The following is a 13346-nucleotide window of genomic DNA, read 5'->3' as shown; positions in this document are numbered from 1 at the left end:
ACAAATAATGACTTTCTCATTCTATGCTAAAATTAAACTCAACCTAACAACAGCAACAACAGCCTAATCTGTTTCTTACAGTTTAAAAGTTGGATTTCTAAAAGGGCACAGATCCTGTCTTCTGTTTTCAGACTTGTCTTCTTTCTCTAGACCAAGCTAAAACTCTACCAACATAAAACAAAAAGAAAAAAAACTTATAATTTCGAAATGTTCACAAAATATCACTTTGGAATTGTTTTATCATTTTAAAATGAAAAATACTTAGAAACATAAATTACACACAAATAAAACTAATATTTTTATTTTTTGTTCTCCACGCAAAGAATGAAAATTAAGTTACTATAAAGATTATATGAACGGCATTTGTAACATAGCCTGCATTTGTACATCTTTTCATTATTTAGAGTCTGAATTTAAAAATTCATGTCTAAATTGCTAAAAATCGCAGAAGCTCGCACAGCATCTAATTAGTTAAAAGTTAATTCATTAATCACTTCCTGTTCTTTACACTGTCTCTTGCAACTTTGTGGGAAAAAAAGGCAAATTTTTGTGATGTTGGTGACCACCTACTAAAATAAGAATATATCCCCATAGGCCATAGTAATTTGCTTATGGAACCCTCTGGTTAGATTTTCTTGTTTTTATTTTTTAAATAATATACTGAATAAAATTTATGGTAGTTTATTTCATGAGAACGTGAATGCGTTCTTTAACAAAACTGCCCTGCCATTTAATGTATTTAAAAAAAAATAAATATTTGAAAAGTGTATCCACAATGTTCCTAAGAAATGGTTTTGAATTCCAGAGTCCCAAGGAGATGAATTGGCTGTCAGATAACAATGTGCTTCCATCAGATGGACTTGGCAGTTGTAAACAAAAGGAATTTTCTCAGCTTTTCCTCACAAATATGAAATATTTGCTTTCGGCCAACAGCTGGGGTGATTTAAAGAAGTCCTGCATATATATTAGCTTTCATTCAAAATTACAAATCCTCCTTCCACTCTGAAACATCTGACTGCATCTTGGTAGAACTGAAAATTGTTCTGAGATGAAGTGACATTCTCAGGGGAAGTAAAAGTCAAAAAATAGTACCTACTTACAACTCTAATCAAATTTCAGATCACAAGCCATCTGGTTAATAATTTTTAGAAAAAGTTAATTTGTTCAAATGGCATTTGAAGTGGCTTGAAAAACAGTGAGAAAGTTTGGTCTATTTTAGCATTTCTGAAAATATTTCAAACTACAATATAACCAAAATACAGACTGTGTGAAAAGTCACTGAAATTCCTTCAAATGGATGTTGCTTAAGAATATATATATATATGTTTCCATAGGATAGCTAAAAATGAGTCATGAAAAAAGTGTTATGTTTGACTTATAATTTTAAATTATCTATTCATCTTACCGAGTATTTAAATTATATTGATACTTTGTACATAGATGAATTAAAAACACCTTTACAAGATACTCACTAGGAATTCATAAAAGGCTATGAAAAAGATCCATGTATATTTTCAGAGTATTTTTATATACTAAAAGATAGGTTATGAACTTATGAACTTCGTAATGAACTTAACCAAATGTTTACCTTGTTTTTACTTCTCTCTGAAAACTAGCTGAAAGTAGTGACTTTAAATTTAGTTTGAATTCCACAATTATATTCTCTATATTGTAATATTTATCGTGGACAAAATTTTACCGTAAAATAGACACCTCTGGGTTTAATTTTACTTGTGGTGATAAAAATGGAGCCTATATACTTACAAATATCTTAGAAGTTGACAAGCCATTTTTTTTCTACTTACAATTACACAGAATTAACTTTTGCCCTTGGGCCCAGTGACTCTGAGTACGTGCTATGCCTAAAATGAACTTCATATTTCATTATTTTAAATAAAATTTTTATTTTTACCTAAAGTGCCTATTAAAACAGGCATGGAAATTGTTGCTCCTTTTAATAGAGCTGTTATTTGCCCTTAAAATGCAAACTTACTAAACTTGGGTTATCAAGACATATGAGACATGGGATTCATACTTCAAATTACAAAGTGTGTAATTTATTTTAATTATTGTAGACAAAAGATTTGTCCTTTGTAGATGTATACTGTGGATATAAATTAATAATGGCCCTCCCTCAAGAAGTATATATCAATGTGTAAGATTTTGTGCCTGAAAAAATAAAATAAATTTTAAAATCTGGAGTCCACATGATATTCTCGGAAGAAAAAAAAAAAATCAATGTTAAAATGGCCAGGCTTTGATAATATAATTCTTGCTTCCATTTCTATTAATCTTTAAATTCTTTCTACAGGAGAAATATTTAGAAAGCTACTATGAAATAATGAAATAAAGCTGTGAATAGCTATTACTAACAATGTTCACCATAAGTGATAAATATCAAAAAGCAAATTTGTATCATTAAGAATTTAAAATATTGTCCTCAAATGTCACTAATGACACACAAAGCAACATCATGAAAATTAAAATAACTACTAGCAAACTTTTCTTTTCCATAATATACTATAAATGCAAATAAAATCACTACCTTTCTTCCTATAAATCAAATAAAACAAACTAGATGGACCATAAGGAAAACATGTACCTCTCTAAGTACCAAAGCAATGGTTATTAGAGGAAATCAATGTCTCAGGAAAGGAAGTCTGTATTTTTTTTATCTTTATTAAAAGTTAGTACCATTTGTGCAAAATTCCACAATTTCTAATTGTAAATTAGTCTGAAAACCACTTGTTCGACCTCTTGTTTCTGTAAAATGTTCAAAGACTAAGACATGAAATTGAAGACATGGCCCTTGAAATTCAAGTATTTTTTAAAAATACAGTTATGTCGTCATAACTTTGGAATTAAAAATACTTACAGTCTCTCCAGTTCTTTAAGATCCTGGAATGCTCCTCTTTCAATGGTGCTAATCTTATTCTCCATAAGCTGACTGAAATGCAAAGTATAATAGGGTCTTAATGTTACCACTCCCCATTTGAGCGAGTTTCAGTGCAGCAACTGAAAATTTGTAACCTCTTTCCCTTTATAAAATTAAGCAGTTGCTCTGGTTTGAGATTTTAATATCAAATTTAATCATGATATATTTGAGAGAAATCACAGACGACAAAGAGCATCCACATCACAAAACTTCGACAGAAAATACTAATGTAGTTTCTTACAATTTACTAGTCAAAACTCTGACCCTCCGACTATAGTTTATCCTGAAAAGCAGCAACCCCATGACACTGCAGTTTTGATAGCTGTTTTTGGTAAAGTGATTTTGGAGTGAGTTCTTAACGGAAAGAATCGATATACAGCGTGTCACCATACAAATACTTTAATTCACTTCCGGATATACATCAGAAATTGAAAGATTTCATAATGGTCAAAATGGATCCTTTAAAAGATCAACACCCAACACACAGTGATCAAAACTACATATTCATTGCAATGTAAATATTTACAAATCTGTGGGTAAAAACAGTTTTACATTACATTGAACCCCCAGGGAGGGTTCCCTCACAACAAATTTTACCCACTAATTAAAGAAGTAATCATATTGCAACAATATCATAAAAACAGCAAAGATGTAAAATACAAGAAACAATTCAAAATATGACTGACCAGTGTATTTTCACAGAGAAACATTTCCCATCAAAAACTGCAGGAAAGTTGGACTGCTTGATTTTAATGTTCGAAATTACATCTAAGTGTTGTTTGCTAGAAAAGTCTTTTATATTAGTAATAATAAAATGTAGACCCACTTAAATTCTTTCTAGTTAATCTCAAATCCTAAAAGTGTATCAAATGTCTCACATTACTTATTCATATTGCGAAAGCAATTATTCTACACGTTTTTATGCATAAGGCACTTAGGGTATGGTATAGCAAACATTTGAGGTCATTTCTATAATACTGTTTCAAGGGCAAGCATCCAACCTAAAATAAAAGCCTACATTTCCATCAAAAGCTGTAATACAATGATAAACCAAAAAAAGAAAGGAAACCAAGACCTTTTAAAATTTTATGTTTTTGTCATTGGCACAGTTTTTCAATCTGAGACCAGTAACAATACAAAATATGCACCCTTAAGAACAAAAGAAAAATCTTCAAAATACAGGAGAACATACTTACAGAACTCTTAGGTGTCGAAGACCAGCAAAATCTGTCTTGGTAATCCGTGTGATGTTATTTCCATTCAAATCCCTAAGACAAAACAAGAAAATGAAAGTTCCATTTTATTCCTATCAACATCTTGTTAAACAAAGAAAAATAAAAAATTTAGTAAGAACTTTAAGGGGAAAGATCGGTTCCAATCTCTAAAGTAGTTTACAAAGTAAAAGAGAGAAAGAAGTAGTAAGCTTTGAAATATGTATATATTTTTAATGATTCTTCGCAAGTTTATGAGTCCCTGTTTACTGGCATCTGACAAGAACACGAAGTGATTAGATTATCAGAAGTCCTCTTTTGTGTCTGTATGGGAGTGCTTTCAATTTTTGTTTTTATGAGGATGTGTACATTAATTTCACAGGTATTCTGCTAATTTAACTATTAATGTTAGGCACACCCCGAAAAAGTTCCCCTCAGGAAGTTAAGAACAATAATTTTCTATTACTACCCAGGAAGACATTTTTTAAAATTCAGAACCCTATCCTTAGGTGGCATGGGGGCTAAACTTCCTAAGGCAAAGAAAAAAGTTAGAGTGCCATCAAAAGAACTGCACTTCAAAGACTTGCATTTATAGGCATTTACCTTCCAACTATTCTATGTTTGTATGAAAACTAAACTCTTCATTTACAGCTCGGGGAACCCCGCTGTGATGGTAAAGTCAAAACTATGAGCGGGGGTAATAATGGAAATAGATTCAGGCCCTGACATTTTTGTTCGGATTTCAGCACCACGTTTGCTTCAAGTCACCACCCCCTTTTCTGGCATCTTAGGTCAAGATCTAAACTTGCCCTGGTTCCAATCATTTCAAGTAAAACCAGGCTTTGCTGCGGGTTGAATGTTCGCCTTTACGGAAGTAAGTTTTCTCTTACCTCTAAGCTGAAAACATCATGTTGGAAATCTGTATGCAAAGTACTTATTTTGTCAATGATAGAATTCTATAAGCTAGCACTGAGTAAACTATTTACTGAAAACTTTATTGATCCCTCATAGGGATATTTTTTTTCAAGGACCCAAAACTCAATATTTTGTTCTGAGTGCATTCCCTTTTTGTTGAGTAAGACGTGTTAGTGCCTAAACTTTAAACTGTTTTTGAATAGCACGAAATGACAAGTGCTAGCCAGAATTCTGCATTGCTTTCTCCCCAACCCACTCTCCATGCCGAGCAAAGTACCACCAAGTTGTTCCTACAATTGCTGGGGTCTTTTACGGGCTATTTGACATAACGTGAATCCCTACCCCCAACCCCCGCCCCAGACAAACGTGGTAGATCACATTTTGACAAGACACCCTTGGTAGGGCCCCAACTAGCCCAGCGCTGTGGGCCTTGGAAGGAGGGAGGAGAAGTGGGGGGCAGGCCAGTGAGGCTGGGAGTGGGGGAGCCATTTGCAAAGGAAGAAAGGGCTCAACTCTGGCCTTTAAGCTGAGAGCGAGGGAACTGGGTTAGATAAGAAGAGCGACTCGAGGCGCTGCGACCGCGCGGGTGGAGACGTGCGGGTCCCAGCGGGTGCCCTCCGCGGCGTGCAACCCTCACACCCGGGGGGTGCAGAAGCCCCGGGAGCAGAGTCGGGGCGCGCTTGCCCCCGCCGCCCTCGCCCTGCGCTCGCCGGGCCCACGCGCAAGGGTGAGTGGAGCGCGCCCAGGGCGCTCGGGCAGCGCGGGGCGGCGGCCTCAGCGTTCACAAAGGGAATGGCCTCCATGCTCCACTTCCCTGAACTCGGGAAGTGCCCCACAAGGAGCGCGTGGGCCGTCAACACCGGGTCTGCGATTACTTCTTCATTAGAGATTCACAGAGACAGGGAGGCGGGGATGTCTGCGGGCAGCAGAGCGCGAAGAAGGGGAGGAAGGAGAACTGCGGCCACGTGAATGGGCGCAGAAACTGCCAGAAAGGTGTGCGGGGGGCCCAAGGGCTCAACAGGAAGGGCCGGGGGGTGGGCAGCGGAGGGCCACGGGGTCGCTGGAGCAGTCGGACCCCGCTCGGCAGGTTCGGGTTAGAGAGCCAGCCCTAACTTCGCCTACACGTTGGGAAAAGGTCCTCCTCTTCAGTCACTGTTTTGGACAGGTCTCCTGGGGCCCGCCGCCGCCGCCTCCTCCCTGGGGACGTGGGGGGCGGGAGAAAGTCGCCGGGGCGGCATGCGGAGACCGACCGAGCTGCCTAAGTCCTGGGGCATCCTTCCCTCGGAGGCCTGCAGAAGCGCCCCCTGGGCGGACTCTGTCGCCTCACGACCCCTTCTCCCCACCCCTCCGTCCCCAGGAGGGTGACACTAAGCCGGGGAGGGAAGATTTCTCCCTTCTGAGTACCCCCGCCAATGTCTCCCCGCGCCACCCCGCGGCGACAAAAGCTGGGATTTGGCCCTGAAACCGACCCACCAGTGTTGGCAACCGCAAGGTGACTCCGTTTACAGAGTCTGGGGAACAAAGTCGCGTCTCCCTTGCCCCGGGCACTAGCGAGTACTTGTCCCAACGTCCCCGGCTCTCCAAGCCCCAGAAAAGTCGCCTGCCCTGGGATGCAAGTGGCTGGACGAGAGTGGGAAGAAGGGACCAAGCGCAGCTGCCAGCGGGCCCGCCCCTCCTTGGGCAGCGGCCCCTCCCTGTGCAGCGCCCTCCTGTCCTTCGCCCTCCCAGGGAGTTCTAGCCCAGAATGCGCGTGCAGGAGAGCTACCCAGGCACAGGTCCCTGTGCCGCTTGATCCCTCCAGTCTCGAGGAAGGGAATGGGCGACCCAGTATGGGGGTGAGGGGTGGAAGATCCCATACTCACAGCCTCTCAGTGTTGCGGGGGATATTCCTGGGCACGCTGCGCAGCGCCAGCCCGTGACAGTCCACTGTGCTGCCCGAGCAGGAGCACTGCGCCGGGCACGCCTGCGGCGCCACCTCGTTCAGGATCACCAGCACTAACCCCAGCGACAGGGACAGCGTCTGCCAACCGACGCCGCGCATCTTCCCCCGCCGCCTCCTCGCTCGCCGGCGCCGGGGGTTCCTCTTTAGCTCGTTGCTCCGCGCGAATCGCGCTGTGTCTGAGGCCCAGTATCTGGCGCGGGACTAGGAACCCAGAATGTCCGGGTAAATGTACACAAAATAATATGGAAGTAACAGTAATAATATTCAGGGCAGTAGAGCTGACACAGGTACGTGCCTCCCACCTCCCCTCCACCCTCCTCCAGCAGGGCAGGCACTCCTCGGGCAACTTTAGGTCCTGAAGATCAATCGGACAGGCTAAGGCTACAAGGAGACCCCAAAGCTGCGGGGAGGAGATCACGCGTCGTCTGTCTCAGAAAGATCAACTTGGCGGTAAAAGAGCTGGGTCTTCTAACGTCCGTAAAGATGCAGGGCCGGTTGCGCGGAAAAGGGAGTGCTCGGATTCCACTGACCCCTTCTGCAAATCCGATTCCAGTGGGGAGGCTAGGAGACAGAAGAGAGGTGCTCAACAGAAATGGTGGCCTCGATCAAAGTGGGCTCTCGGAAGCTAGAAGGCGCAAGAACCCAGCGGGCCGGGAGCGGAGCGCGTCGGGCTACTGGGCATGGCGCGCGGGGGCGCACGGGGCGGGGGCGCAGCCAGGGGGGCGCGGGGCGGCGCTGCGGGGCTCCGGCGCGGCTCACTCCCGCGGCCTCCCGACAGCCTGCGGCTCTTGCGCAGCCCGGACAGGTCCTCGCCGTCTCCCGACAGCCGAGAGCGGTTTGCAAACACACATGCACTTCGCCGAAGGATGTCTCGGCAATCCCGCCTCCCGCCCGGCGTCCTTGGCGACGCTCCGCACCAGGGCCTTCCCCGAGGTCACGCAGAAAAGACAAAAGGGCAATGGGGCCGACGCAGCCGGCAGCAATATCCACTAGTCACCACCCCGACAGAGGAAATCCAAGAGGCCAAGTTGAGGACCAGAGCTCCTCCGAGGATTGAGTCGGGGCTGGATGGCAGGCAGGCCAGGAGTGCAAAGGCCAAGGTGGAGGTGTCCCTGTCTTGGGTCCTGCCGGAGAGTCCTGGGGGATGACGAGGTGGCAGTGGGCCGGTGGGATCCGCTACTCCGAGGAGAGCCCAGGAGGCGACTGAATGGCAGTCCTGTGTGCGCGCGTGTGTCAGCCCCTCGCGTCTCCCGGATGCGCCGCAGCTCCGCAGCAGACACCTGATGGCAAAGGTGGACGAAACCAGAGCAGGCTCCTAGGCGGACGCAGCCCCTTGGCCGCTCCCGACAGCCGCCCGCAAGTGGGCCCTCCTTCTCAAAGTGCAGGAACTTTTCCCAGGCTTTGAATCCCGTCCCCCACGGCCACGGTGGCAGTCTTCCCGCCGACGTCGCGACGCCGCCCGGCTCCTGGTGCTGCACCTGACTCGGCGGCCGCAGTCCCAAGCAGCCAGTCTCCTTCCAGCCCCTTCCCCTCTCCTGACTGCTTTCCGCGCCTCCTTCAGGGAGGGAAGGGGCGGAGAGGGAAAGCGGCGAGAGGCAGCGGGGACTCGGTGGCTCTGCTGGCTCCCGAGCTCCTGGCAAGTGTCTAAACAATAGGACGGACGCAGCAGCCCTAGTCTCGCTCGGCTGCGGGAAGGTGGGTTGTTGTTGTAACTGGAGTTGTTCGCTCGGGCTGCCTGGCGCTGAGCGCAGCCAAACAAAAACCCGACCCGCGCCTCTGGAGCCGGCTTCAGGCCCCCGGACGCTTCCCTTTCTCTTCAGCACTCCCGCCGTGCCCAGAAAGCTCGGCAGCTCCCGCCTGCGCCCGGGAGCCACGGCGCTCCCATCACTCGCTGCTGCCGCCGCCGCCGCCTTTTTTAACCACCGTCTGCGGCAGCCACCGCCGCCACCACCGCCGCCGGCAGCCTCCGCGGTCCGCGCGCTCCCCAAATAAATAACCCCAAGTCAGAAGTTAAGCCGGCGCCGGCCTTATATACCCAGCGGAGCTCCCACCCCTCGGCCCCGCCCCGCGCCTCCCGGCACCGCCCACTGGCTGCGCGCTGGGCGCCCGCACCTCGCCCGGGAGAGGTGAGGCCCGGGCTGCCAGCGCCAGGCGGAGGCGGCGGCGGGCGGCGCGTTCCCGCGCGCCCTGGCTCGCGCCTTAGCTCCCACGCCCCGACAAAGTTTGCCGGAGGAAGGAGGTTCCCGGGCCTCCGCCCCCAGCTGCAGGGCCCGGGAGGTGCCCCAAGCTCCGAGCTGGTTGTTCGCGGTGGAGGAACGGGGAGAGGGCGGCTTTGAACGCGACTCTTAAATAAATAGCGCTGCTAGTGCCTTTGCTGCAGCTTTAGCCACGCGATCCTGAGGGGCTGCTCAGTGTGTTTGCTGCGCAGCAAGAGAGAGACCGAGAGATTATGATTAAAAAAAAAAATCTACCGAAATAGATCTGCCTGCGCTCACACACACATGTGTATTTTTGGGAGCTTAAAAGTTCAGAGTTTTTGCAAGTTTTCCAGCCTTCTCGCCAGCCTTCCCATCTCTGAGCCACCCCCTTCCGTTTAACCCTTTCTTTATAGTCACACACTTAACACCAGGCTCAGTTGACGTCTTGGGTATACAATATGCTCGCAAAACCCTAAGGGCTTGAATGTGTGTGATTTTACTCTCTTAGGAGGGAAAACTAAATCGCTAGAAACGCACATTGTAACCAGAAGGTTTCTTTTATTTAGGGGAAGATCTAGATTTCCCCCCCCCCCCCCGACACACACACTATATTTTGAAGGAGAATTTCCTTGTTTCTTCTTGCCTTTTTAGTGTGATGTGTGTCTGGCAACTGCTACAACCCTCCTGCTCCCACTGCTCTCAGGCAAAAACCAATGTCACGATTGAGTTGAAATGATAACTAGAGGAGTCAATTACTTTGCTTGAATTTAAAGTGCCTCATCTCCTTCTTCCTTGTCTCATTCCACCTTACAAGGCTTTCACAGGAAGTAGTGCAAACTCCCAGCTTAATACCAGTCTCATAGTGTGATAATTATTTGTGTCATTATCTGTCATCTCCTTGAAAGCACGAGGATCTGTCCAATTCACTTTTGTATTTCCAACATCTAACAATATGCCTACCACATAGTCATAGTCGACGCCCTGAAAATTGACCCCCCCCTTTTATTTTAACATAAGAATGTACTCAATCTGAAATTTCACCGATATCTCTATTAACTTTTTTCCTACTTAAAATTTCCAAAATGTCTTTTAATGAGGCTGTCTCTACCTGTTCATTTTGCCGGGTCTGGAAATCCTAAGCTATTCTGTGGACATTTCCAAAGACAGGGAATCTATTAGATAACCAAACTGGAACTCCTTGGATTACTCATTTTAATGCCATAGATTTATGTTGCTCTGTTCCTTTAAAGACTTAAAAACATTTAACATTTATTAACTCATTTGTCCTTCTAGATTTTAGCTTAAAGGTCTCTTATGTAACTTCTTTAAGAAGGAAAAAGTGAAAGGCATACTCACATTTTCTTGTAAGGATAATGAGTTAAAGATTAAGTGCCTATGAATGACCAAGGATTCTTCCACCACCCTACCCCAAACCCAGTGAATTTTCTTTAGTCTGTACCAGTATATTATGTGGTTGAAATATGTTTACTACCACACTAATTACTTTAATTTCGTATCTCTGATACCTTGTCAGCAACAAGATGTATTTATGTTCAACTTTATCTGCCACCTAGAATCATTGTTCTTTATTTTAATTGCAAAACGTATCTTGCATTCCAATATTTGCAAATAATGCTATTTATATTGTTGCACAAAGGAAAGTCATAAACATGAGTTCAAGTTAGATTCTTTGCCTGGCTCACTTTCCATTCTGTGTAAAGCCAAGAAAAGAACTGAAAATAACATTTGTAGCAACATGCCTATTGGAAAGCATTTTTAAATTTGATGAAAATTTAAATAAGAAGATATGTCCAATGGATTTCATGAAGAATAAAAAGAAGACTGCAACTAATTCCTGAGCAACATGGCACATTAATTTCTCTGTGTTATCAACTTTTCAGTTAATAAAGGGAAATTTATACATGAGTGACCAGGTTTCTCATTTTGAAAGCTATTATTATAGTATTCCTTCAGTATTATTGTAGGGTGTTTTTTTGGAGGCCTTGCATGCTTCAGTACCATTAACTTCTAGGTCTTCATTTTCCTGGATTATGTTGATCCCAAATGAGATCTGAATTTCTCTTTGACTGTGTTATACCCATTCTGAAAAAAGCCTTCTGTGGTGCCTCTTGTCACCACATGAGGTCTCCATAAATCCTGACCTGAATTAAACAGACGTGGAAACCACTGGAGTCAACGTTCAAGTCTCCTATTATGTTGAGAAAAAAATCCAGTTGCTATGATAATTTAGAAAACAATTTAAATTAAAACCTCATAAAGTTAAAAAAATAAAAAGCAAGCATTCTCTCAATTTGCATTTTCTTTGAAGAAAAAAGTTGATGAAATTGGGACATACGGAGAAAGGGAATAAGAAGAAGAATGATGAAAAAGAGGTAAATATGAGTGAAAAATATAATAGCAGTAATAGCGTTGATCAAATTCACGAAGTTAACAGAATAATTACATGTCTTAAACTGCCTCCATGCTATTATTTTCCATTGTTGCAAAATGTGCTTGTGTTAATTTTCTAATTTTTCTTACAATATCTTTGCATTTGAAATATAGATATGGAACCCCAGAATCATGGAGATTGAGATTTAACTAAATATTTTTCCATGCATCCCAAGTGCCAAGCTAGTTGATGGAGTTAAAACCACAGCGTAGGGGCGCCTGGGTGGCTCAGTCGTTAAGCATCTGCCTTAGGCTCAGGGCATGATCCCGGTGTTCTGGGATTGATCCCCACATCAGGCTCCTCCGCTATGAGCTTGCTTCCTCTCCCGCTCCCCCTGCTTGTGTTCCCTCTCTCACTGGCTGTCTCTATCTCTGTCAAATAAATAAAATAAAATCTTTAAATCAAACAAACAAACAAAAAAACCACAGTGTAACTGTATATGGTTGACATTTTACTCGTATTCAGGTGAGGACACTGGTCTTTAGTCAGGTCTGATTAAATGGCAGAGTTGAAATCAGAACCTGAGTTCTCTGACCTCCAACCTCAATTGGTTCTCCTACACACAGCAATATCTAGAGACCCTCTGAAACTCTCAGGGATCAAGGAATCTATAATTCATCAGGAACTGTCACTCTCTAGTTATGGTCATCTAAAAAGAGGAGAGGAGAGCTAGGGCCTGCAGCTGCAGCAACCCAAGCATATTAATACCCGAACAGCTTCAGGAGTTGGCTTAAAGTTTGAGATGATTCTCTAGTGCAGTGTTCTCAGAGTATGGTTCCTGGACCAGAAGCATCAGAAAGGCCAGAGACTGGAGCTGGAAAGGCAAATATTCAGACCCCACCTCAGACCCACAGAATCAGAAACTCTGGGGGTGGAGGCCAGCAATCTGGTTCTAACAAGCCCTCCAAGTGGTTTTGATGCTCACTGAAATTTGAGAACCACTGCTTTCTAGAGCTACTTTGTGCTTACCTCTGAGCCACTTAAGTATAGAGAATTAAGCAGCACTGAGTGATGGATGGTGCCTGCTGAGCGGGCTTTGGCTTCTCCTTGCTGGGCATTTGACAAGTGCACGTACCTGATAACCTCTAGGGGGCACCAAAATATTTTTATGTACAGCCCCACAGAGGCAACAAAAGCTTAGGCTCATTTTCCAAAGAAATGGCCTGGAGAGGTGGAAAAGGGCTTCAGTCTCACCAAGCTGCCCTAATTATTATGTCTCAGCCAGTTAAAAAAAAATTCACCATATTTATGGTTTTTTTTACCAGTTTAATATTAACATATTATGGGAATAATGATACCCGCTGTTCGTGATTATGGTGAAGATTAAGATAGTATCTATCAAACTGACAAAGCACAGTGCCTGGCATAGACAGAGGTGTTCATGAAATAAAAAGCAGTATCACTTCTTTCATCCTTACTACTGCTATTACTAGTTAAATATTTCTAAAACATTGTATGCTATTGTGAGAATTGATTAGATATTTCCATTCACTGTTAAAATGATCAGATAACTTCTTGTCCTGAAGCCTGGAAAACCCTGGGGCTATACTTTAAGAGTAGAAGACAGACCATGCCCTGCCCAAGACTACAGTATTTCATGGGCAGAAGACTAGAGATGGTTACAGTTAGTTTCATGATACTTCCATCCCATGATATCCTTTGAAGGAGTGAAGTTGGTTTTCCATTGCCATAA

The 13346-nt window shown here is 44.2% G+C and overlaps 1 protein-coding gene across 2 annotated transcripts in view; it reads right to left on the bottom strand.

Moving 5' to 3' along the window:
- SLIT2 (slit guidance ligand 2) overlaps positions 1–7690 on the bottom strand; it is a 344969-nt gene extending 337279 nt beyond the window's left edge. Inside the window, exons 1-3 of one of the 2 annotated variants that reach the window (XM_026514512.4) lie at positions 6924–7690; positions 4132–4203; positions 2876–2947 (exon numbers count right to left, since the gene is read on the bottom strand). In XM_026514512.4, coding sequence (XP_026370297.2) covers positions 2876–2947; positions 4132–4203; positions 6924–7102 — 323 coding nt within the window. In that variant the 5' untranslated portion in view covers positions 7103–7690. The remainder of the gene's footprint in view (positions 1–2875; positions 2948–4131; positions 4204–6923) is intronic. The other variant, XM_026514514.4, reaches the window with a different exon arrangement.
- Positions 7691–13346: the final 5656 nt, after the last annotated feature.

The sequence above is a fragment of the Ursus arctos genome, unplaced genomic scaffold (genome assembly GCF_023065955.2).
Source record: "Ursus arctos isolate Adak ecotype North America unplaced genomic scaffold, UrsArc2.0 scaffold_9, whole genome shotgun sequence".
Classification (NCBI taxonomy): Eukaryota; Metazoa; Chordata; class Mammalia; order Carnivora; family Ursidae; genus Ursus; species Ursus arctos.
This window is presented reverse-complemented; position numbering and strand designations above follow the sequence as displayed.